The sequence below is a fragment of the Phytophthora infestans genome, genomic scaffold, assembly GCF_000142945.1.
Source record: "Phytophthora infestans T30-4 supercont1.15 genomic scaffold, whole genome shotgun sequence".
Taxonomy (NCBI): Eukaryota; Oomycota; class Peronosporomycetes; order Peronosporales; family Peronosporaceae; genus Phytophthora; species Phytophthora infestans.
Window position 1 is genome coordinate 2945049 of NW_003303744.1, and position 25278 is coordinate 2970326.

Genomic DNA, 25278 nt, shown 5'->3' on the forward strand with positions numbered 1-25278 from the left:
AAATTACCCGATTGCATGCCTCCTCAAAATGGCAATACCAAACTGCACCTGAAGAGCCAACTGCAATGCATACTGCAAGGGAGGATTATCGAAAAAATCGATGCAAATTGATTTTTTTCCCTTGCCTGACTGGTTGGAAAGGATGACATGAAAATCTAACGCTCTAAATTCGCCCCCAAACGCGCTCAGCTTCGGACTTTGACATGGCGCGCACATTCTTAAGTGTGTCACTCCGGCTATACACGTTTGATGTATATAATTTGCACTGGCTTCTTGAGCTGGGCGCGTAGTTGGGAGCAGTATGGGGGTTTGTTTGGCACGAGCTGGGCTCGTATTAGGCGAGCTGTGTTCAGATGGTTGCAGCAGCCTCGTCACATATTTTTCAGTTTGGTGCAGCAAAGAGTGCCATAAATGTATTAATAGTGTATCGTCCTATTCTCAGTGAGAAAAGGCCAGCATCGGCAAATTAACCGGAATTTACAATAATACAGTACGGGGAAACTCTAAAACATGCGGGTGATTTGTGCAATTAAGGTATGCTAAAATATGCGTCCTTCGAAGTAGGTTTTAAGAGCAAACGTTATTTAACACCGAGCCATTAAGAGCGTCTCCAGTTTCTGGAATAACGCAAGGCTTAGAATAACGAGTATCTGGATAGAATCAGAATAAATGACGGATAGATTATGGTTCAATCGTCCAATGCACCAAGAATGTGTCACCATTTTTGAAACTCGCAAACGGGGGGTATTGGTACTGTCGTTGTATTTACTATGGCGCAAAATGATGAAGTTCATATTCACACTTCGGATACAATCGAAGAACACCAGCACAAGCTGCCTCCAGACATTGTTTTTGTGAAACTTAAAGATTATTCCAACAACACGTTCCTTCCAGGACTCCCACCAGGTGTCGTTCCTGTTTGTCGAAGGATCGAAAAAAGAATTAAGGTCAAGTTGTCCGGTCGAGAATTTTCAATCGCAATTGATCAAGTTCCGTTAGTTGCAGCATACTCACTGACAACTGAGAAGTGTCAAGGGCTTACTGTCGACAAAATGATCCTGGCACCTTTTTTTAAAGCACACTACACGACGGACACCACAACGATCGTCGTTCTACGTAGCCGTCACACGGGTCAAATCTTTGAACCAGTTATACCTGATGTCATCACCTACGAAAGAGTCCCTCGAGTATTTTAAACCTCCTAAGGATGTTTTGCAATATTGGGAGCTGGAGGCACCGGCAAAACCCGCATTATCGACGCCCTGCGATGCCTCGCATGCCATTGGGGTCGCCCGAAATGTGTCATGGCAACGGCGTCCAGTGGCATTGCAGCGGCAAACTTGAAGAAACAGACGATGCACAGCTCAGTCCATCTCGGTATCAACCAAAAGTGCCTACCACGCCATATCATGAAACCGGACGACAAGCTACGTGCTAAGTGGGATCCGGTAGTGTGTATAGCTGCCGACGAATAGTCGATGACCGACGTCGGCTTTTCCGGCCTCTGGGAAGAAGCACTGCAAAAAGTGAAAGACTGTCGTTTGGGGGACTGATTGCAGTGTTCATGTTTGATTTTTTCCAATTGCTCACTGTACGAGGAATACCAGTTTTCAAGGCCGCCGACCCGCAAAACCCATACAGCGAAATGCAGACTAGATGATCTTTAATCTACAGATCAATAAACAAGGTCGTCTATCTAACGCAAAACATGCGCTTTGTGGACGACCCGGAATGGGGGGAATGGCTTGCAGAGGCACGTCTAGGAAATTGGACGCCGGATCTGCGTTCATTCCTCGGCAGCGTCGGTCCTCCGCCAGCCGACAATCTGCACGGTCAGCTCATTCAAATCATCTCAGCTGTAACGGGGTACGTATCCCTATGTGTACCCTGGTTACATGAAGTGTGACACTTCACACTTCAGGAGTATGACACGTCATACTCCGAGATATTTGGTACAAGGTACCAAGGTCGTTCAAAGCCAACCATTGGTTAAATGACATTGCATTTCTATAGGTAACCAACAGTTTGTATTAAACCCAAACTTAATCTACCTATAAATATACTCAGTTTACAATCTACCTTATTTGGGTCACTTCGCTCTCTTTAATAAAAGAGGGGATCTGTCAAACTGCCGTTCACTGAGAGTTTGTATACTCTCGGAAGATAACTTCCTCTTGCGCAAGGTGCTGTGTGACTTCGTCACACTTGGTAGCACTTGTTGTCAATCCACGCCATCGCGGGTAGACTACCTGAACCTCCGAAGTTCGTTGCCATGAATAGGAACGACTTCTCCCATTTGAACGACTCTCAGTTCGAGTCGGTCGGAAGATGGCAGGCATCTTCGGGATGGAGGCCCTGCAGAGCCTGGTGGTGTCAACACCGGCTGAGCAGCTCGAGCGCGTCAATGCATTCGACGCGTACGAGCAGGGCCTCATCGCGCATGTGCGGGAGAGCCTGCAGGCTCCGGCGGCGGAAGCAAATCCGCCTCACCCGAAGCCAATACGGCTGAAGGTAAAGCCGTATGAAGGGAAGGAAGGCGAGAACCTTCACTTCTGGGTCCGAGAAGTAGAGCTCGCGATGGACGCGGCTCTGATCTCGACCGAGCAACTGCGTGTTGCTTTTGCACTCTCCAACCTTAGCGGTCGTGCTAAGAGTTGGGTGTACACTCGGGAAGCAACATCCCCTGGATGTTTCACATCCTGGGCTCAGCTGTGCGAACAGCTCCGAGCCGCGTTCCTCCCGGCGAACTACGAGTACCGCCAGCGTTCGCGCTTCCTCGCGTGTAAACAAGGAAGGCGCGAACTGCACGAGTATGTGCAAGAGATACGGGAGCTCACGGCGTCCCTAGTGGGAAACCCACTCAATGAACACATCAAGATGACTGTGTTCATGGACGGCCTTCGCGTGGGCCCCGCACGCACTCAGCTGTTCCGGGTGCAGGCAAGCACATTGAAGAGGCGATTCAAGTGGCTCTTCAAGAAGAGTACAGCCATCGCCAGGATCGTACGCCGGCCTCAGCGTGGCCTGGGAGCTCCTTGTCGGCTCCCGGTCGAACAAGCCCCAACGGACCAGTTCCCATGGAACTCGGGTCCGCCGAACAGCGTGACATCCGCTGCTTCGGCTGTGGAAAGATGGGCCACTTCAAGCGCGACTGCCCCGTCGAGAGACACCGCAGGCGGACTTTCCCCAAGCCCATCCTTAAGGGTCGCTAGAAGAAGCCAGGACAGGGGAACGCCGGAGACCAGTAGGGGCGGGCCGCCCTACTGGGGAAGAGCTAAGTCTTCGTGATGGGTGCGCGGGTGGCGCGTATCACGGGGACTTAGCCCCTGAGAGTCTTCGCACTCTCGAATCGGCGAAGAGCAGCGGCGGGTTGCTCGTAGTACACGGATGTGTACGGGGATACGATCAACCCCTTTAGAATCTTGATTGACTCTGGGGCGTCGAAGAATTTCGCACGCCGCCAGACGGTTGCTCGTAACAGCAACAAGTTGTCCGAAGCTTTGAGAGAAAGCAAGGGCAACGGGACGGTGTCAGTGCGACTGGCCGACGGGAAGGTCGTCACTGTCCCCAACGTCCAAGTGGATCTGGCTGTCAAGTTTGAAGACTTTGACAGCCTCGAACAGCTCACTGTTCTCGATATGGATCCATATGATATGATCCTGGGCATGCCCTGGCTTGAGAAGCACGAGCCCTGGATCGACTGGCGAGGCAAGGCAATCGGTGCCAGCCGCCCTGCGCAGTCCGACAGAGCATTGGTGAGTCATGTTCTGACCTCTGTCAGGACCCGGGGCGCCCGCGAGGGCTGCCAGGGTACCAAAGCATCCGGCAGATGCTTGGGAGTCGTCGACGTATATGACGACTCCGAGGATGTTTTGATGGTGGCCGCGCCCAGAAGAGGCGCTGGCCAAGTGGGTAACTTAGGTCCACAGGCGGGTAACTTAGTTCCGCAGACAGCTGCAGCTGTCATGAACACTGAGAACAGCGTGTTCGGAGTGGGTAACAGAGTTCCACTCACGGTCGCCCAGACCTTAGCTGAAGAGGAAGACGTCGGATACGCTTCCTGTGTGGGTAACACAGTGCCACACGCGGTCGCCCAGACCTTAACTGAAGAGGAAGGCGTTGAGCACGCTTCCTGTGTGGGTAACACAGTGCCACACGCGGTCGCCCAGACCTTAACTGAAGAGGAAGGCGTTGAACACGCTTCCTGTGTGGGTACAACAGTATCACACGAGGCCACGAGTGCCTCGGATGTCGTAGCGACGACATCCCTAGACGTGGGCACCAAAGCTCCCCGTCACAGACGCCGTCGGCAAAGACACCGCCGCCGCCTCAAGTCGGATCCGAACTTCGTTCCGATCGACGTCGCTTCAAGCGACTCGGAGTCCAGGGCCCAGGCTCCTCCGACAAGGCCGGTGGAAGAGTGTTATCACATCTTCGATGGCGAGACAGGTTTACCCGTCAAGGCATCTGGTGTCCACTTGGAACCGTTGCCAGAGGTTGCGGAGATACTGAACCTCGAGGAAATAGCGGCTGAGTCTTTCCTGGCCAACCTCAAGGCTGGAGAGATTGCTGAGATGGTACTCATGAGACCTGAGACCACTCAAGAGGAGCTGAACTCCTCCTCTGTCTTGGACGAGAACATCCTGGAAGACATGAACAAGCAGCGTCAGGCGCGCTTGGGTTCTGAGATTCTCAAGAACCCCAAGGATCCGGTGTATCCTTTGGTGACGGAGTATGCGGACGTGGTGAACAAACACCCACCGACTTAACTCCCACCGGATCGAGGCGTACGGCACGAGATTGATCTCGTGCCCGGCACAAAGTATTGTGTCACGAGGCAATGGCCTCTCCCGCGCGAACAGTGCGAGGTCATTGATGCCTTCTTCGCCGCGAAAGCGAAGGCAGGCATGGTGTGGGAATCGAAATCCCCGCACTCGACGCCGACTTTCTGCGTTCGGAAGCCGAACGGAAAGTGGCGTCTGGTTCACGCTTATAACAAGCTGAACAACGCAACGGTGCCGGCCCAAACACCGATCCCGCGAAAGGATGTGTTGTTGAACAACATGGCCGGGAGCGTACTGTACAGTGCGCTGGATTTGGTAGACGGATACTACCAAATCCTGATGCGAGAGAGTGACATCCCGCTCACCGCGGTAAGCACTCCAAGCGGCATGCTTTAAGAGTGGCTCGTCATGCCGCAGGGCTTGTCTAACGCCCCGGCGACGTTCAATCGCCTGGTGACGCAATTGTTCCGCCCTTTGCGTACCTTCGTACAGACGTACTTTGACGACATTTTCGTCCATAGCCGTGCCGAGGGAGGCAAGACGGCCATGGAGGTGCATCTAGGACACCTCCGTCGAGTGTTGGACGTGATGCGAGCGAACAAGCTCTACGCCAACATCGACAAGTGCGTTTTCGCGTCACCAGAGATTAAAGTTCTCGGTTGCTTCGTCAGCAACGTGGGCATTCGGGCTGACCCAGACAAGGTCAAGGCCATAGCAGCATGGCCGACGCCCCGATCCCAGAAGGATCTTCGAAAGTGGTTGGGCTTGGCCAACTACCTTCACAAGTACAGCGCTGGGTACGCGGGCTTCGCTAAGCCCTTGTCAAGCCTCCTTCAGAAGGACGTCGACTGGCGCTGGGAGCAAGAGCACCAGGATGCTTTTGACAGCATCAAGGCCAGTCTCCAAGAGGCCCCTGTCCTGGCCCTGCCGGACGAGACGAAGCCGTTTAGCGTCGTCTGCGATGCCTCCGATTACGCCATCGGGTGTGCATTGCTGCAGGACGACACGGCTGGACAGGAACGAGTCATCTCGTTCCAGTCCCGGCAGCTCAAAGCCGCCGAGCGGAACTACCCTGTCCATGACAAGGAGCTCCTGGCAATGAAATATGCCCTTGTGAAGCTCCGTGTTCACCTTCTGGGCTCTAGGCCCTTTGTGATCTACACAGACCACGCGTCCTTGAGGACGGCGACTAACTCGCCTCACCTCTCCCAAAGGATGGCGAGGTGGCTGTCCTTCTTCGCGGAATACAACTTCCGCGTCGAATACAAGCCGGGCAAGCTCAACGTGCTTGCGGACGCCCTCTCTCGGCGTCCCGACTATGAGTTGGCCCACATCACGCGGGTGACAACGGATCTATATGATCGGATACGCATGGCGTATCGGGACGATGAGGCTGTCGCGCCTATCGTCAAGTTCCTTAAGGCCGGAACAAGCGCGAAGTCCGACTGGCTCTCGTCGCGACAGCGCTCACGGCTCCACCGATATGAGTTGAAGGAGGGCCTCCTCTATTATCGGGTGGAGCCCTCTGATCCTCCACGGGTGGTCGTACCCAACGACGAGGATCTGAAGCTCGACATCCTCGCGGAGGCGCATGACGCGCCCTCCAGCGGCCACTTGGGCCGCGAGAAGACCTTTCTGTCGGTCTCTCAGTTCTTCTGGTGGACCCACATGTACAAGTGGGTCGCCCGGTACGTCAAGACATGTGAAACATGTCAGCGGGTCAAACCCGCAGGGCACTCGTCGGCTCCACTACAGAGCCTGCCCGTACCGGCTGATTGTTGGAAGTCGATGAGCCTTGACTTCATCTTTGGGCTTCCCGCCGACGGACACGGCAGCACCGGAATTTTGGTGTTCGTGTGTCGGCTGAGCAAGATGGTCCATCTTGCTCCAGTTCCCGTCACTGTAACGGGCGAACAAACCGCAAGGTTGTTCGTCGATGGCGTGTTCCGCTATCACGGTCTCCGGAGACGATTGTCTCGGACCGAGACCCGCGGTTCACTGCCGCGTTTTGGAAAACGCTGTTCCCTTTACTGGGAACTCGTCTGCAGATGTCCACTGCGGACCATCCGCAGACCGACGGCCAGACAGAGCGCGTCAATCGAGTGCTCGAGGACACTCTGCGCAGTGTGTGCGCGCAGCACCACGTACGTGGTCGACGCAGCTTGCAGTGGTTGAGTTTGCGCTCAACAACGCGGTGCACGCGTCCACGGGGTTCACGTCGTTCTACTTGAACGGCTTCCGCCACCCCAGAGTGCCTCTCACTCTTCGAGGAGACACTGACTCCTCTATTCTAAGTGGGGGAGAGGCTCGGAAAGCCCTTTCCTCCCAGGTCTCTGATGTGAGGCCAGTTTCGCTGCGGAAACAGGTGGAATTCTTTATGGATACCAAGCTGAACATTGTCAGCAGGGTCCGCGATGCCATGGCAGCGGCCCAAGACAAACAAAAAAAGTACTCGGACAAACAAGGAAGAGGAAACTTAAGTATATTTGAGGTTGGTGACTTAGTGTTGCTAGACACGAGGAACCTACCTCTAGACACTGTTAGTTCTGTCGGCAGCAACAAACTGAAGCATCGCTTCATCGGACCTTTTGCAGTCCTGGCCAGACATGGTGCGTCGTACACCATCGACCTTCCAAAGTCAATTACGACGCACCCGACGTTCTATGTCGGACGTCTTAAGCGGTACTTTGACCCGCAGGGGGTTGCTGACTCGCAGATCCCCCTTGACCCAGCTCCTCGAAGCGAGGGCCGGTCACAGTCGTCGACGAGGGCGTCGGAGCAGGCACCCAAGTCTCGGTCGAGACGGCAAGGCTGCGGTCAAGACCGTACGCCGGAGGGGCTCCGTACGAACGGACCCCGGCGCCCTACGCCGAGTACGCTGAGTACGCCGGGTACGCACCATACGCGTACGTCTGGGAGTGTGCCGCAGGCGGCTCCGGACGTGGCAACAAAGCCTCGATCCGTCGGATCATGCGAAAGGCCTCGTCCAGATCGGACGAAGAGGCCCGGCGATCCACCAGCAGGTGCAGGCTCGCGACCTCTCGCTCCACCAGGTCCAGGCGGCCCGCAAGACGAGCGAGCTCGCCCCGATTCCCGGCCTGGGCGGCAGCATTACCGCCAGTCCCAAGGCCAAGTGCAATCTCAAGCACGAGGACACGTTGACGGAGGCGGTCAGCCTCAGGGTCCTGTGTCGGACCCGCAGTCGGAGCACTCGGACGAGAGTGGCTCTCGGGAGGCGCCGAGAACTGTACTCGTACGAGGGCACCTCCGCCCCTGCTTGACCGGAATAGAGAAGCCCACTTCCACGTGGAGCGGATCCTCCAGGAGCAACGGTGTCGCGGCAAGCGACAGCTCCTCGTGAAGTGGAGGGGTTATGCCCACTCCGAGAACTCGTGGGAGCCGATTGAACGGCTCCTGATTGACTGCCCGAAGGCTGTCGCAATCTGGGAACAGAAGCGGCGGCAGCTTCATAAGTAGTCCGGGGCTTCTTGCCCGAACGGGGTACGGTCGATGCATACATACCGTACCCGCGCTCAGCGTGAGCGCTAGAAGCCTCGCGCTTCAGGATGTCCCTTGGCAGCATACGCTTGCTGATCAAGTAAGCAAACCTCACACGAAGATCACGCTGGTCCAGGATGTGGGACAGTTGCTGATCTTCATGGAGTTCCCATAACTCCGTGGGCGAGTACTTGAGAGTCTCCACCCACGCCCAGAACATGTCCTCACAAGAACTTCACGTGGGACAGTTCTCGGGCATAACCCAGGGGTATCGCCACACAGGATAGATACCACCCCGCGTCTCGGGCTTCTTACGACAAGTCGTGAAGTCCTTAAGGGGAATGCGGTGTTGCGCGAGAAGCACACACCGAGCAGCCTCCAAGTTGTCGACGAACAACTGTTATTTCTGAACAAGAGCTCGTTCATAGATGCCCCTAGAAGTGTGGCCGCCCACAAGGCCACGAGGAGCGACGAGATGCTCTAAGAAGAGGTCAGCCCCAGAGCTCTCCTCGGGAGGCCAATACCCTCTTGAGTTGATGGCAGCTCCCTGGCTGACGGGTGCCGCCACCGAACCTTCACGCACACGCTGGGCAGCTTGGAAATCCTCCTGCTGCTGGTCGAGGTCATTCGAGACCTCCCGGGGCTCAACAATGGCATTCTCCTCTTCCTCTTCTTCCTCCTTCTCCTCCTCTTCATCCGAGGAGCCGAAGAGACTCTGATAGGAGCGTCGAGTCTCCTTCTCCTCGCGGAGTGGAGACTTAGAGGCGGTACGCTTCTTTGAGGGCTTGGCGCCTTCGGCTTTAGAGGCCTTAGCGCGCGCAAGACCCTCGGCAAGCGAGAGACGTTTGCGAGGATTCTCTTCCTCATCGCCACCGGCTTTGGGAGCGCCTTTAGCCTTAACGGCCGGACTCTCAGAGCGCACAGAGGTCCTAGGACTGTGATCACCGTGATCACTAGCGGGCGACTGCACGCTGCCTTCTTTGTGCTCACTGGGCACTGGGCTGTGCCCTCCCACAGAGCCCGCAGGAGCATCATGAGTGCTCTCGGACTCGGCATCGTCTTCACTGCCCGATTTGAACTCGCGTTCTACGAACCGAGGGTTCGGACGGTTGTCTGAAGACGAGGGCGACGGACTGCGGCGCCTGCTTGCGCGCTTGTCCGCAGCCGCGTCACCCGAGGAACCGATCGCCTCGGAGGCCACCTGAGTAGCCTCCTTGAGTGCAGAGCCTTTGCCGTGAAGCTTAGTGCTCTTGGCCTGCGCCTTACCGGCTGCAGCCTTGGAGCGTGTCTTAGCACCGCTCTTAGCAGTACCGCGAGGCATGTTAACGGTAGAAGTGGAGACCTTGACGAAGAGCGCACAGGTTGCTGCTCGAGGCTCTAACTGTGAAGTGAGCCTTCGCCGCGCTCGCGCGGCCAAGTCGATGGTTTTCGACTTTGAGAATGAGAGTTTGTGACGAACACCTCTTCATTCGGATTGGTCGGTAAACCGAACCTAAGTGGGGGAGGATGTAACGGGGTACGTAGCCCTAAGGGTACCCTGGTTACATGAAGTGTGACACTTCACACTTCAGGAGTATGACACGTCATACTCCAAGATATTTGGTACAAGGTACCAAGGTCGTTCAAAGCCAACCATTGGTTAAATGACATTGCATTTCTATAGGTAACTAACAGTTTGTATTAAACCCAAACTTAATCTACCTATAAATATACTCAGTTTACAATCTACCTTATTTGGGTCACTTCGCTCTCTTTAATAAAAGAGGGGACCTGTGAACTGCCGTTCACTGAGAGTTTGTATACTCTCGGAAGATAACTTCCTCTTGCGCAAGGTGCTGTGTGACCCCGTCACATCAACAGACAATGCGTACCGCAAACGAATCAATGACGCCGCGATCCAGACTGCCAGCCGCGCATTTCCACCAGAGCGCAAAGTATATGCCGTGCCAGCACAATTGCTAGCGACACTGACGCCCGCAAAAATTGCAAAAATCACCGACTTGCCAGACAACCAAACAGGCAACATTCCCGTGTTCCTACTGACTTACATCGGTACGCAATTGCGCAATCTATCACATGGTTACGACAATAACACTAATAATGCGATTCAATGAGAGGCATGCCAGTGCGCGTAAAGTCGAACCAATGCACCCCGAAGGGCATCGTGAACGGAGCTAGCGCCAACCTGTTTCACATTGACTGGTGCCCAGGAACCACATTCGAGCAAAAGCAGGATAACGTATTTGTCGCATCGGAGCCTCCAACGAATTTATACGTCGACATTCACAACAACCCCACATTAACGCGATTCACACGTAACCCAATGCAATGGCCAGCGTCAGTGATGCCGATTGTCCAGTCGAAGGTCTCGTTCAAGCTAAACAAAGAGGCGATCTCCATCAAAGGTTTTCCGATTGTACCGGCATTTGGCATCACCGTGCATGGCGTGCAGGGCGACACGCGAGACGAAATAGTCGTCACCGACTTATGACCTCCGCACTGGCGCACAGTGGACCACCACGCACTGTACGTATCGCTGTCACGGGTTCGAACTCGCGCCGGTCTATATTGGATCGGTCAGACGACTCCGACTTTCAGTTTTTCAGGCCAAAAGCAGACGTACTCGAAGAAGATTGGCGACTTCACAAGCTCTCAGCACAAACGGCAACTCGAGCTACCGAATTGCCATTACTACGTTTGCATGTATGCATGAGCTATCAAAACAGAATTAAGTCCACATTAATGTTCAATTCCGACCACGTCACACCCACACGACACGAAATGCACGAAACATCGCCCAAACACCATCTCGATCCGAATGTCAAACATGTACAGAAACATGGAGTAGTCCACACTACATAAGCGCTCTAAAAAAAGCGCTAATTAAGGGCCGTTCAAAGCAACCTTCTCTTGTTTTGATTGTATCTTTTGATCTAGTAAAAAGTATAATATGGCCTTGGCATCAATCAAAAGCTGACACAATTGTATATTTCCCTGGTTATTGAATTGTTAGCTATGGTGCGTTCAGTAGGACAAATTAAAACAGTGCATAAAATGTGACGGCCATGCCAATTAAGGGCCGCTTGATTTCACTATGGGTTGCTAAATAATCTCTTATATGATACCTTAGTAGTGGCCAATGAAATTAGATAAGCCTGAAATTCCGAATTGCCTATTGGCTAACCGAATCCGGCCCTTAACTGGTCACCGGCCCCTAATTGGCATTTTACCTTACCTAAATTCTTGCCCATCGAATTAATGTGGTCCACACCATTTTCCGACGGCGTATCCGACGGCGTCAGCTTATTCGTTGCCCGACGGCGGCCATGCTTCACTTCCCGAGACAATTTTTCCTCATTTGCATTTGCTCCGTGTACGCGCTGGCCTTTGCGTCTATCAGAGCACAAGTTCGCGGTCTCTTCGGCGAGTACGTGAACACTGTATTCTCCGCAATCTCCTCCCCTGCTTGGATACATTTGCTCATGTGTCTTTCTCGCAGAAATGGTATCGAGCCCGTGGACGTCTATTTGCGCAGCATAAAGCTCCGCTATGCTTCAGAATCTTTCGACACATCGACTTTCGCTTGGATCGTCGACAAGTTTCCGACACTTGTGTGGCTGCACGAGCCACTACAATGGACGCCGAGCTTCTGCATGGAAGTGATCTGTCTGGCAGGAGTCACCACGGCGCTACTGGGCATGATACGGCCGGCATGGCGTACAGCAGGACCCCTGATATTAATGTGGATATGCTACTTGTCCGTCGTGAAGTGCGGTCAGACGTTCATGCAGTTCCAATGGGACTCATTCCTATTAGAAGTTGGGGTTCTAGCAATCTTGCTGGCCCCATGGTGCGTCGATACGACGAAATACACATTCGAGACACCAGCAGCCGCTGTGTGGACACTGCGTTTCCTATTCTTCAAGTTCATGCTCATGTCTGGCGCCGTGAAGATACAATCGCGCTGCCCGACATGGCTCGAACTCACTGCACTGGACTTCCACTTCGCGACTCAGCCTCTGCCTTTACCTCTCAGTTGGTATGCGCTACAAGCTCCCCCGCTTATTAACCGCCTCGCAGTGGCAGTCACGCTGCTGATTGAAGGCCCCTGGACATTCTTCTTGATCGCGCCTCACCCCACGCTACGGAGAATCGGAGCCATCCAGCAGACCGCGCTGCAGATTTCCATCCTTCTTACTGGAAACTACAACTTCTTCAACCTGTTGACCATTATCTTAGCTACAGTTCTTCTGGATGTCGACAACGGAGCAACTGGTTGCGAGAGTGATATAACGTTAAGTCAACGAGAGTCGTGGATAACTCGAGTAGAGTCGGCGTGGCATGCATTCCAGACACACCCACAGGTCTCAAATGCGATGCTGGCGTGTGCTCTCAGTTTCTGCGTCTATACGTGGCTAGAAGTGTTTGAACTGACAATTCAGGACGATAACCAGACGCATAGCTTTATGGAACTCCTGTTAGCTACGAGGATCCGACTTCTTCCAACAGTGGAAGATACTCAGGCATGGCTAGCACGGATTCTTCCTCGTTGCACACTATTTTCCACTGCGTTAGTGGCGTGTTCAAGCTCCTGGCAGGTCATGCGTTGCTTCTCACAGTCAGGACGCAACTCCACAGCCAAGAAGCGACTCGTGCTGCAGCTAATCTATCTCCTGACAACGACAGTGGCCAGCCTATGGGTGTTTACGAGCAGTGTGGTCACTCTTTCGGTATTAGATCAGTCGTTCCAGCAGTCATTGCCTTCGTTTGCTATCTTGGCGTACTATTCAACCGAAAAGTACCGTTTCACCAGCGCTTATGGCTTGTTCCGCACGATGACTGGTGTGGGTACAGTACAACTGGATAATGGGCATCAGGTTTCTGTTGTGGCCCGACCGGAGATCATTTTAGAGGGCACACAAGACGGCGGATTAACGTGGACACCTTATCACTTCAAGTACAAGCCTGGCGACATGAATACAGCCCCGCGGTTAATAGCGCCGTTCCATCCGCGACTGGACTGGCAGATGTGGTTTGCCGCTCTAAGCGACTATCACAGCGCTCCGTGGCTCGTACATCTCGTGGCCAAGCTCCTGGAAGGCTCTCGTGACGTGAAAGAACTGCTCGATACTACGCGTGACCCGTTTCCTGATGCCCCACCGGATGCCATTCGAGCACAGCTCTACTACTACGACTTTACGAGGCTTGATACGTTGTGGAATCAAGCGCTACCCACCACCAAGATCCTTGATAATAGCAATGATCCGCAGTGGTGGACAAGAACCTTTGCAAAGGAATACTTGCCAGCTCTGGAGCGCGGAAACCCCTCCCTCACTGCGTTCGTGGAGCATCACTGGCCGTCTATTGGCTCCAAACTTCTACCGAAGACTAGCGAGGTCTCAGCGCTGCATCACTGGAGTAACCAAGTGCTTAGATGGCTGTGCAGCGAGCCGTGGTCGCCCGTGGGTCTCGCGGCGAGTTATGTCCTGGCTCAGTCCGGTATTGCAGCCATGTTCCGCTGGATGCGGGCATTGACCAAGTTGAAGCTTCAGTGATCCGCCGGTGGATTGGTTGGAAATTCGTGGTGATTGTAGCCAATGGAAGGATAAAACCTCGGGCTTCAAAAGCCGCGTCAGGAGGGGCGACATCTAGAGATCTACAGCCAGTGCCGTTTCTTTGACCAAACTGAAGATCGCTAGCGTCTCGGAGCCTACACTATCTGTCAGATAATGTGAGGGCTGAGCCCCCCCCCCCAGGTCGACTAGGCCAAGTGTAAGAAACAAGGCATGCAGGAAGATGTTGACTCATCGAGGAGTTAAGTCGAACCCCACGCTCGCCACCGCTCGAGGCCACACTTGCCCACAGCCAACTTGCAATGGAACGAATGCTACCGACCTCCGACGGTTCATCCCTCCTCGAGGTCCACCCTATTATCCCCCAATCCGCAACCGATTCGTGACATAAAACCTCAGGCCCCAGCGACCAATCGCGGTGGCGGACGTGGAGACTCTTGGCTCGGCCTGGAGCTATTCGCGTGTCATTTCTGCGGAAGAATCGGAGACGAGAGGTGAGAATGGTGGACGTGTGATGGGATGTGTGAAGGGCGGTCAGGCAGCTTGCGTTGCTGGGCTTTTAGTGACCGGATCGCTGGCCGTGCTGCTACTTTTTTGGACAAGCGACTGACCGCGATACCTGCATATCTTTTGTTCTATATAGAGACGAGTATGGAGACGACGGGTGCTGACCAGCGTAAATGCCACAACTGCGGCCAGGGGGGCCACCTCCGCCGTGACTGCCCTGAAGCCCCGTCACAGGAGGGCGGCTTCGGCGGATACAACAGCGGCGCCGCTTGTTTTGGCTGTGGCAAGACCGGACACCTCAAGCGCGACTGCCCGACCAGTGCCGGCGGCCGCGCCTGCCACAACTGCGGCCAGGTAGGCCACATCCGTCGCGACTGCCCGGAAGAGGCGCAGCCGCCCAAGTGCCACAACTGCGGTGAGTCCGGCCACCTGCGTCGTGACTGCCCACAGGAGCTGCGCGAGTCGCGTAAGTGCCACCACTGTGGCCAGTCGGGCCACCTGCGTCGCGACTGCCCTGACGACAGCGGTCCGAGCGAGGACAAGTGCTATCAGTGCGGAGATACCGGCCACTGGGCCCGGAACTGCCCTGGCGCTAAGGAGTAAGCACATAGTCGCCGTGAAGGATCCAACTGCGAGAGAGGAGGGAAGGGAGCGAGCGAGAAAAGAGAGGGTATAGATGTGTGACGACGCGCGGAACTGCCTGCTTTGTACTAGTATTATCCCGATGAGATCTTCGGCCTATCGTGGTGGCGAGACACGTAGTGAAGGTGCGAGAGAGAGAAGGAGCCTCCTGCGCACGGGGTCGCGTCGTGGCTTCAACTAGTGAAGTCGCCGCGCGGGCCGCGGCAGTGCTCGGATTTCTTATTACGGTAACTAAACTAACATGTCGACAAAAATAAGCACAAAAACAGCAACGCGATCTTTCTGTGACCTGTGCTTGGTCGATTAGGCCTGGTAAGCTCACTTTTAATATTCCTGAATGTGTCAACAGTACAAGATCATGCAATAGCAATGCCAAGCTCCAGCACAGTGTTGAACGCGGGTATATAACCAAAAATACATCTCGGAATCATGGAGCGTGGTGCGCTGCCTCTCCTGTTTGCTGCTTACTTTTTTTCCTGTTCGGTTCGTGTACTTCACTTTCTCCTTAGAGCATCAAAGCCAGCTTAACACTCGGAGTCAGCAATCACAACGAGAGGTTTGATCCTGCTTCAGCTGGGCTGTCCTGCTTCACACTGTAGAGACTGCTCTTCATACAGCGACATTTGCTATTGTTTCGCATTAAATGCCGCAGCTCTGGCCGCTAATTTCCGGTCACGATCGTCCATCATGCGGTCCCAGTCCGTCAGCAGCTCCAGCTTGCTCTACTCTCCCGAATTGCAGGGAAAACAGATTTATTGTTAGACACCGCTCCTTCATAGAGGGTGTGGAAGGCGATGAGGCGTACCTGCATGTTGTTGCGAGCCTGCCACTTGTTGACAGCGCCGAAGCCGACGCCCATGAGCGAGAAGGCGACGGAGATGACCACGAGGCCGGGCAGCACTTGGTACGGCATATTGGACTCCAATAATGAGCGGCCCTCAACCGCCGAAATATTCGCGCAACATTCTTTTGATTGGGCTAACATTCAAGTTACTTTTCTCAGAGTTTCAATACACTTTACAATACATGTATAAAAAACAGCTTCAATTTGACTGAATCTTTTTCTACGCTGAATGCGCGGGCTGGAGTCGACTCGACTGTCGAGGGGTTAATTGTAGCGGCAATCCGCCGTCCATGAAGAGCCCCGACTTCAGTACGTAGCCACGTTCCTGTTTCTCGCCAGGTGCAATTGCAACTTGGAAACGGCGCACTGTGGTGGCGAGGAAGAGCTTGGCTTCCAACATTGCCATGTTCATCCCCAAACAAATACGCGGACCTGCTTGAAAGGCTGGGAACTCGTACGCACTGGGACGCTTGGACATCTCCAACCAACGTTCGGGACGGAACTCAAGTGGATCATCACCCCAAAGCGCGCCGTTGCGACCCATGTACCACGGACTATAGACGATGTCAACACCCGCAGGCACAAAAGTGCCATCAGGAAGATAATCGTCCTTGACTGCATTTTTGACGTTATACGGAAGCGCAGGAAACAATCGCACCGCCTCATAAACCACAGCCTCGAGATATTTCATGTTTTTCACATCTTCGAACGTAAATGGTGTTGAGGTGCTTCGCTTTGCAGTCTTCAGCTCCTTGGCAATTCGGTCCTGTACTCTCGAATATTTAGCAATGGCGTAAAAGCTGTATGTGATGCACTCTGCTGTCGTATCTCGGCCAGCAAAGACGAACGTCAAGATAATGGACCGGAGCGTTTCGGGTCCCAATAAGGACGAAGCGTCTGGCTTCTTTTTTTACATTGTTTAAGTAACATAAGTTCACGAGACTTTCGAATAAACAATGACAGTAGGTCTGACCGTGCGTTGATTTCTTCTTCAGACTCCTCCAAGCGTCGGAGCAAAACAGCGTCGGCAACCGCACGAATCTCACGCGTGCGCCACCGGAGTTCTCGCTCACTGGGCATAATCCAACGAAGAACTTTGTAGTACTGCTTTACAAATAATCTTTGTGCGCAGTGCTCGTTGACAAAATCCATGTGCTTAGCAAACTCCTCTACATCCGCAACGTCGCTCAATGGAAGACCAAACGCAGCGTCAAAGATAGACTGCAGTGTGTATCTCGCACTGATCTCCTGTAAATCGCAACAGAAGCTTCCATCATTCGATTGGTTTCCATATTGAACTGCATCCCTGATCGACTCAGCTTGTGCAGTCGCAAGTGTCTCTTCAGCATGACGTGCAAAAACTTTTTCTGTAAAGACACGGAAGTTGGCAGTAGTGAACACCTTGGCAGCTACCTTACGCTGCAGACGCCAACCAGCACCGCCATCAGGTGCTTGAGGGTGATGGTTCATCGCGAAGAACGAGTTGGCAAAGACTTCCTGAAATGCGTCCAGGAATCCTTGTGGCTTCACGTAGTTGCTGACGTTCGTCGATAAAATGTGCTCAACGTCCTTCGGATCCGTGATCTACGCGAATGATCCGCATTAGGTTATTTACGACAGTTCCAGCATTTCTAACAACGATTTCCTTACGTAGATGGCGCCGTCGAAGAAAAGATGCCACGGCATCTTCATCCTACCCCCGAACTGCTTCAGTAGATCCTCCTACGGTTTCAACAGTGAGAGTTGTGGGTGGACGAGAATTGGCTGCATACTTCAAGTACTTACCAGAAAGTGGTAGATACGACGACGATTCTCGATGTATGTCGGCATGTTTCCCAACAACCAAACGCCTGATGGTCCGCTAATTGGGGCCAAACCGCGAGCGATACGCAACTTGCGCTGCAATGCTGTCGACATCTTCGCCAACAACAACACAGCGGTGATAGAAAACAGGAGCTTCATCTCTTTTGCTTATGACAGCGCAAATGCAAATGTGTTCCATGGACCCTAGAAGAAAATCGGTGTGTTCTAAACAGCAGATGAAGAAATCTGGTAATGAACCTACGGGCAACTTGAGTTTGACGTTTTTCGATAATCGAACATGCGAACTTGACCGAACAAATGCCATTTCGTCTGTGCTATTTAACGTTAGTATTTATTGGGATGAGATTGCGATCCACTTAAATACTTGTAGCTGCTTTTTCAGATCAAACCAGGAGATACTATCCCACTTATTGCGTTGGACTACCTTACATCATGTAATACATAAGGTTTTCGACGCAATCCGTCGAAAAGAAACACGAGCGATCTGCAAATAAAAATTGTAGTGGATCATTAAAAAAAGAGATCCATGTTCAGTACTTCGAAGTACTCAAGTAGTACACTATTTGAGTTTTTTGTCATGTGAAATGCATGAAATAAAAGTCTCGAGAGGCTGCGAGCGAATTGCTCTTAGAACTCTTCATTAGCATCATCAAAGCTCTGCAAGAATTACTCAAGCAACGAGCTGGTAATCCCTGCCTCTGAAAAAATAAAACTGTGCAATCTAGGATACATTCCCAGATCTCTGGCAAAAAATGAGCTCTAAGGGAAATGCAACAGAAGGAATTACTTGGTTCAAGCTCTGTTGTCGACTACGGCCATTCTCGCGAGCAGTAATGGCATTGCTATCTCGGACACCAGCGATGCCTGACGACATCTTCGTCAAGTCTATGCCTTCCAAGTACGGCAACATCACCGGGCAAAATGGTGATCGTCACTGATAAAGATTCTCTCTACGAAGTTTCTACCGCTACATCCAGTTCCTCGGATGTCTTCGACTTCACTGAGCTCAACAAGGCGGATGGTGCTTCGGGTGACGAGGGCAGATTGCTCGCATTTGCAACAGGTCAATTAGTCAACGACAAGATTACGTCGGGTGTCATTTTGTGGGTCAAGAAGAATCTCTAAGTGACCTAAGCACTGCTTAATTCGCTTAGCAAAAAACGAATGTACACCTTTCTAATCAATCCTAGTCTTTGGGGTTCTTGCTTTTGCAGTGTTTACTTTAAATAACCTGACTGAAGTACTCGTCGAAGTTTGCAAGGCTACTGTAGCAGCGTGACCTGATGCCATGTACTTACCAGTAAGCAAAGCAGCGAAAACTACATGTACTTGTGGTGTTTTAGCGACACTTACGCATATACTACTTGTTGAAAGACGTATCTAAGTTACGCATACCCCGTATGCGTTATCAGCTACCATTTACCAGGGAACCCGAAAAAATAATATGCATAAAAATCACTCCTAATTTTTTAATTTAAATATTAATTTATGGCTGTCAGCAACGGTAACTTAAGTGAACAACCCATATTTTTAGTAAGGTCTAGTCAAGTTACAGCGTGGGGACGCGCTGAACGTCGCGTAAAAATAAGCCTGCGCTGAATTTAGGTCGCCTGATCTCGAACGGTCGTCTTCAAGAGCCGCCGAAGAGTGCTCTATTGTGAGAGCGGCGTTCAAGAAACGCAATTGCGCACTACGTCGACGTCGCGTACATCCCGCCAACGTCTAACGAGTGTGAGCGCTTCTTCTCTCTCGCTAAGGCTCATTCTCAACCGGAAATATAGACCGCATGCGGCCGCAGGAGGACAAATAGAGTCTTCTAATTGGCTTACGGGGTAGGTGGTCGCATGCGACGAAGCTCATAAAAAGACGCTCATGCGGCAATTTGCCCGCATGCGCTAAACTTGCCGCACAGTAGAGTGTAGGGGTCGAGTGAGCAATAACCAATCAAAATAATTTGTGACTCACGATCTTATGGGGGTGTCTGCTTCAACCTTAAAAAGATCACTTCCTCTTTCGTTCGCGAGGTACACATTCGTTCACTACCATGTCTAACTTACAACTACTACTGAAAGCTGAAGAAAACGAGTTTTTTTATTTGGTTTTATCTGTTCTCGCATCTTTTTGGTCAGCAACGATAACAGAAGCGATGAAATGCAGACAGTTCGTGATCGTATCAACTGGAATTCACATGCTGAGCGATTAGTTTTGGAAGGCGAATTCAAACAGTACTACATAATGAGCTCTGAGGCTTTTGAACGTTTGCTGTTGAACGTAGGTGGAGCATTGGTCATGGACCCGTTGCAATCGGCACGACGGGCCCGTGGAAAGCCTCCAGTGTCACCTGCTGGTATGCTACAAGCCTGTATTTCGTGGCTCGCTGGAGGTAGCTACCATCATATTCGGGTTATTACAGGGACCAGTCGCGCTGGTTTCTATAGAATTGTACATACTGTGCTACGCGCAATCAATACCTGCCAAAAGCTAGCTATCAAGTTTCCTACTACTGATGACGAAATGGAGGTTACAGCAGCTGGATTTCAATCTGTCAGCACTAGTGGTGTCATGCCTGGTTGCATCGGAGCAATCGATGGCTGGCTTTGCCCGATTCGCGTTCCTCGGGCGAGCGAATGTGAACGAGTAGTCTTTTTTTTTTTCGGGCACTATCAAAGATATGGTCTTAATGTCCAAGCTTGTGCAGATTACATGTGCCGATTCACGGCCATGGCTTGCCGCTCTCCGGGTGGTCGTAATGATTCTATTGCTTTCCTGCAGTGGTCTCTCAGTCAAGTTCTTTCGAGGTTACAAGGTCCTTACTTTGTTGTCGCCGATAATGCATACTCTCAATCTAGAGTGGTCATGACGCCTTTTACCCAAGCCCAATTGAAGGGCCATCCTGAGCGCGACAACTACAATTTTTATTTGAGCCAATGTCGAATCCGGATAGAGATGGCCTTTGGGTTACTCGTCAACAAGTGGAGGGTTTTGAAAAGGCCACTTTGTGTAAAGCTGTCTAATGCGTCGCATGTAATTCATGCTTGCATGCAGCTTCACGATTTTTGCATCGATCAAAACTCAATTGAAAATCCTGATACTGTGTCGCGTGAAATTATTGCGATGCGAAGAGATCTACGCTCATGGAACGGCTCGAGAGACCTTAATTACTGCAATACTCAGTACGAAACGGAAGACGGCGACCTCATTGAGCTTCTAGATGCGGTATCACGAGATATATTAGTCCAGCATATAGAAGAAAACGATTTACATCGTCCTGGTCGCAACATTCAGCGTAGAATGCAAATGGATAGCAACAAGTAATAGTATAATCAAATGAATATGTATCTGCTCAGCTTCCCAAGATATGTGTCTGTTCATCTTTCCAAGACATGAACTGATTCTCGTTGCCCTTTAAATCATCAATTAGCGACTGTCTTTGACGAAGAAGAAGGGCTCTATCCTCTTTAAGCCTCTCCATTGTTGCTTCACCTGCATTTGCCATCTCTGTGTCAAGCTCTGACAGCTGATGGCGAATATCCCGAAGCATTTTCAAAATGCAAGACTTTTCTTGTAGATGTGTGGAGGCCGAAGTGCCGGCACGCTCAGCTTCCACCCGACGATCCTTCACATACTCTACAAACGCCCCGGTAAAAACCTCCATGTGCTCGCTATTCCCACGTTTCCCTTTAGACGGTGTAGGTCTGGCGGCCGGTGATTTGAACACAGCTTCTCCGTTGTCATCCAGGGTATCGTACTCGTCTGTGGACAGGAGTCCACCTTTTGCGAAGTTTCTAAGTTCTGGCTTCAGCTAAAGCACTCGTCACATATACACAATTCACAGTTTTAACACTTACGTTAAGACATTTCTGCAAGTACAGTACGTATCCGCAACCATTGACGAAATTGCGGAACTCGTTTTCGTGCTGCCCCGACGTCGTGAACTTCCTCTCGGCAATAATGTAGAGTTTGTCGACCTCTTTCCACATTTCATAGAGTTTCTTTGCTGAATGTGGCTTGAATGTAGATGTGTCAATGCCTAGAAAGAAATCGTCCTCAGCTACCAATTGATGTAATGCGTGGTCTTCAGGGTACGTATGCATAAAAGCAGACCGAACGTCCAACCAGAAACTGCTTTTGTCGTTCACAGATCTTGTGTCCAGGTCATCACGAGGAGGTTTATTCCCAGACTCGCTGAATCGAGCGGCAAGGTCGTCAGAAAACAGAATATTGAGTAGGCGATACATGCAGTGTTTAGTCCGAGTGCCGATTGCAATTTTGCACACTTTGCCATTCGAAGATCCATCTTCACCAAGAAGTACACTACCGAAAGCTGCTTTCGCAGCGTCGTGCCGAAGGAGAATGTCGATACGCTCGGTCTTTTTTAATTTTGCTTTCACCCGCAGACCTCTGCGTGTGCACTCTTTCCTTATTTCATCTGCTGACCACGAGCTGTACACACTTGCCTGTGGTATTGGCTTTCTACTTCGCTTTTCATCTCTTTTGTGTTGCGGGCCGTCGGAAAATGCGGGTTGATCACATGTATTCAATACGTTCTGCGAAAATGTTTCATTCTGGCTGTCGAGCTCAAATAGTCTATGCGGCATTGGTTCTTGCAACTCGAGTTGCTGTTGTTCAAGCGCATGCTGCTGCTGTTCTGCATACGGCAACATATCTCGCTGCAACCGGAGCTCATGTTGCCCGTGGTGTGAGGCTTCGAGGAGGGAGAGTTCAGCATCAGATAGTTCATGCTGTGAGGAGTTGCCAAGCTGCGAGCCTTGCGAGCCTTGGTGCTGCAAATGGTTAGCCGGCCAGAGTCCTTGCTGTGATAGCGCGCTGGGCGTACGCGCTGCCCGTCCAGGAGATGACATTCTGTATGCAGCAACATGGCTAGTGAGCTGCTAGTAAAATAGATATACATGTAGTCCAGGTTCACTTACTCTTTGCTGGTGGAGTCTTGGAATGTGCCGGCTGAGATCACTAAATATATATTTGTAAGCACCAGCTGTCGTTATTGATTGCTCGCAGTCGCTGGTTTTGGTCTCAACCGATGCGGCCGCATGTTACAAAGCCATGCGCTGCGGTGCGGTGCGGTCGTGCCGGTTGAGAATCAGCCTAAGCTGGTGCTGTCCGATCTGCGGAAGCGAATGTCTCAGCCAGGCTCGAGATGATAATGTTTCTGAACTACAATCGTGGACTTGCGGAGTAATGCAAATACATGTAATAGGGGGAGTCAAACTTTGCGTTTTTGCCTGTCATATTTTGGCGTGTACCCATATCATATTTTGGCACGATTTCTGTGATATTTTGGCACCATGACCTGTCATTTCAAAAATCACCTACCTCAGGAGCAGGACGATGACAGGGATTACATGGCATTTCCAATAATAATAAAGTGATCCGACGAGGCAATGTTGCCGTCAGTCTTCAATTAGCTCTTGTACCTAACAGAGCTCAGGAGCAGTTTGCACTGTCGGGAACCGTCATCACAAGTGCTCTCCAGTCACACTTCACGTCGTTCTCAACACACTACTTACAGTACGTAAGCCGTGTGTCCTTCCTTCACGTGGATGTCTAACTGATCTTTTTTTTTTAATAAGAATGACGCTTAATAACGACAGCGGCCCGTCCGCAAAGGTGCATCTATCTAAAGAGGACTATGGCCTGCTCGTTACCTGGATGGAGATACCTGAGAACTTTGCTGCAGCTCATGGCACCAGCAAGAAGACCACCGTCTCGAGAGGGTCCCAGAAGACAAAGACGCAGGCTTTCAATGAGCTGGCGGTGTATTTAAACACACACACGAAGACATCTAATCTTCCTACGCTTACGGGAGCAAACGTGCAGCAGCGCTGGCGAACATACAAGACGAAGAAGTTCCAGCCAACACTAAAAAAGAGCCGCACGGAGACGGGTTTGGGGATGTCCAAGAAGGAGATGAGGCAAGGCTTTTCAATCCAAGGCAAGTTGGACAAGCTGTGCCCACACTTCGCGCGTATGGAAAAGCTGTTCGCTACGAGGGATAATGTTCGAGCTCCAGCAACATTACAACTTGGCTCGCTTCAGCAACATGCTACCGGACGAAATGTGTCAGGCTCTAAACACGGCGAGGAGGACAAAGAAAACCGTTTTAAAGAGATCAATAGTGTTGATAGCGGTGATGACAGCCTCAACTCAAGTGGAAGTGACCCCAACGACCAAAACGACGATCCCGATGGACCCGCTGCTGGTGGCGCGGTAGCTGATCTTCAAGATGATGATAGCGCAGACGAACAAGAACCTTCAGATTACGAACATGAAGCATCAAACTTGAACGCCCGAGCGATTGAACCAGACAATTTATTTGAGCCGACCCCACCTGAAGGTGCTCTATGGACTACAGAAGAAGAGGATGAGCTACTCTCCGTGCCTTTCATGCTAGCGTTACTTGGCAACGCCGCGCTGGACCACTCCCCACGGCAACCACAGCAACGAACAGACGCTCCTGCTATCGGCCAAAGTGGTCCACATCTAGTAGCCTCTATCAGTACGGAGCCAACTGCGCTTCCGGAAGCCTCACGCACGACGGTTTCGACCACTCACCCCTCTTTCCAGCGCGGTAGATCGCGCTCGAAGCTATTAAAGAGAAAGTCACAAGCCCCAGATACCAACTCTGGCAAAACGAAACCACAGAAGAAGAAGAAACGTTCAAGTTCCGGCAGCTCGGACTCTATCGACAAGGAAAAGCCAAAGCGAATGACTGCTCACGAGAGCAGAGCGTCACTATCCTTTGCTTATGCAAAAAATGGAGAAGACAAAATCAATTACATGAAGAAAAAGCTGGAGCTGGACGAAAAAATGTGGAAGGAGCAGCGAAACGCAAACAAAGCCCAGCAGGAACGTGACCAACAGCTTCGCACTCAAGAACTGAAGGAGCGCCGAGCTGCGCGTCGTCATGATATGTTTATGTCACTGGTGGCAGCACAGAAGACTCCGGATGAAATCAAGACGCTTATGGACCTCTAACAAACTGGACTGTAGCCGCCACCATCGAACCCATTTCGAAAGCAAGGTGTCTATGACGCTCGCTAGTTTTCAGTTTTTTTAAGTGTTAGTGGTGCATGCGTTCATAAGTATTGCTTACGGTTAATTTCAATTTTTACTAGCTAAGTGCATTCAGCTCTCCTACCATAGCATTAATAAAAAAAAAACTAGCCTCTTCTCAGTATTCCACCAGGTGCACGTCCACGAGCGATGGCTTTCGCTTTAATTCGTCGCCGAAACGTATACGGGTCTTCATTCATCACTATCCGAGTTCTCACCATCTGAATCACTGCCGGAGCTTTCGCCATCACTAGGCCAGTCATCGCCAAACAACAGCACCATGTTGTGCAGTACTACGCAGGCACAAAGCCACAGTAGCACTCGATTCATATCTTCGTTCTGCCGTATCTGCACTCGTAGCTCCCTAAGTAAAGACCATCGTTCCTTCAGCACACCGATCGTATGCTCATTTACCACACGCACATGAGCAACGCACTTGTTGAAATCTTCTTTCTCGCTTCCAAGACTACTCGTTTTGTACGATGGTACAATTGTATTGTGTGTGAAGTCAGCTGGGTACGCAGAGTCGGCT

The 25278-nt window shown here is 51.6% G+C and overlaps 4 protein-coding genes across 4 annotated transcripts; 3 read left to right on the forward strand and 1 right to left on the reverse strand.

Moving 5' to 3' along the window:
- Positions 1-11608: 11608 nt before the first annotated feature.
- Positions 11609-13837, forward strand: PITG_09785 (lipase maturation factor 2; the record flags this gene model as incomplete). Its single annotated transcript, XM_002903332.1, has 2 exons — positions 11609-11709; positions 11782-13837. 2 exons carry the CDS (start codon positions 11609-11611, stop codon positions 13835-13837), a joined length of 2157 nt encoding a protein of 718 aa, XP_002903378.1.
- Positions 13838-14339: 502 nt separating this feature from the next.
- PITG_09786 (uncharacterized protein) lies at positions 14340-15292 on the forward strand (the record flags this gene model as incomplete). The annotated part of the gene is made up of 3 exons (XM_002903333.1): positions 14340-14349; positions 14499-14961; positions 15274-15292. The coding sequence occupies 2 exons, from the start codon at positions 14507-14509 to the stop codon at positions 15290-15292; spliced, it is 474 nt and encodes a 157-aa protein (XP_002903379.1).
- A 776-nt stretch (positions 15293-16068) lies between these two features.
- On the reverse strand, positions 16069-17765 carry PITG_09787 (cytochrome P450, putative; the record flags this gene model as incomplete). The annotated part of the gene is made up of 4 exons (XM_002903334.1): positions 16069-16745; positions 16787-17432; positions 17499-17570; positions 17634-17765. 4 exons carry the CDS (start codon positions 17763-17765, stop codon positions 16069-16071), a joined length of 1527 nt encoding a protein of 508 aa, XP_002903380.1.
- A 5335-nt stretch (positions 17766-23100) lies between these two features.
- Positions 23101-24810, forward strand: PITG_09788 (uncharacterized protein; the record flags this gene model as incomplete). The annotated part of the gene is made up of 2 exons (XM_002903335.1): positions 23101-23201; positions 23264-24810. One exon carries the CDS (start codon positions 23265-23267, stop codon positions 24666-24668), a length of 1404 nt encoding a protein of 467 aa, XP_002903381.1.
- Between the last annotated feature and the right edge of the window lie 468 nt (positions 24811-25278).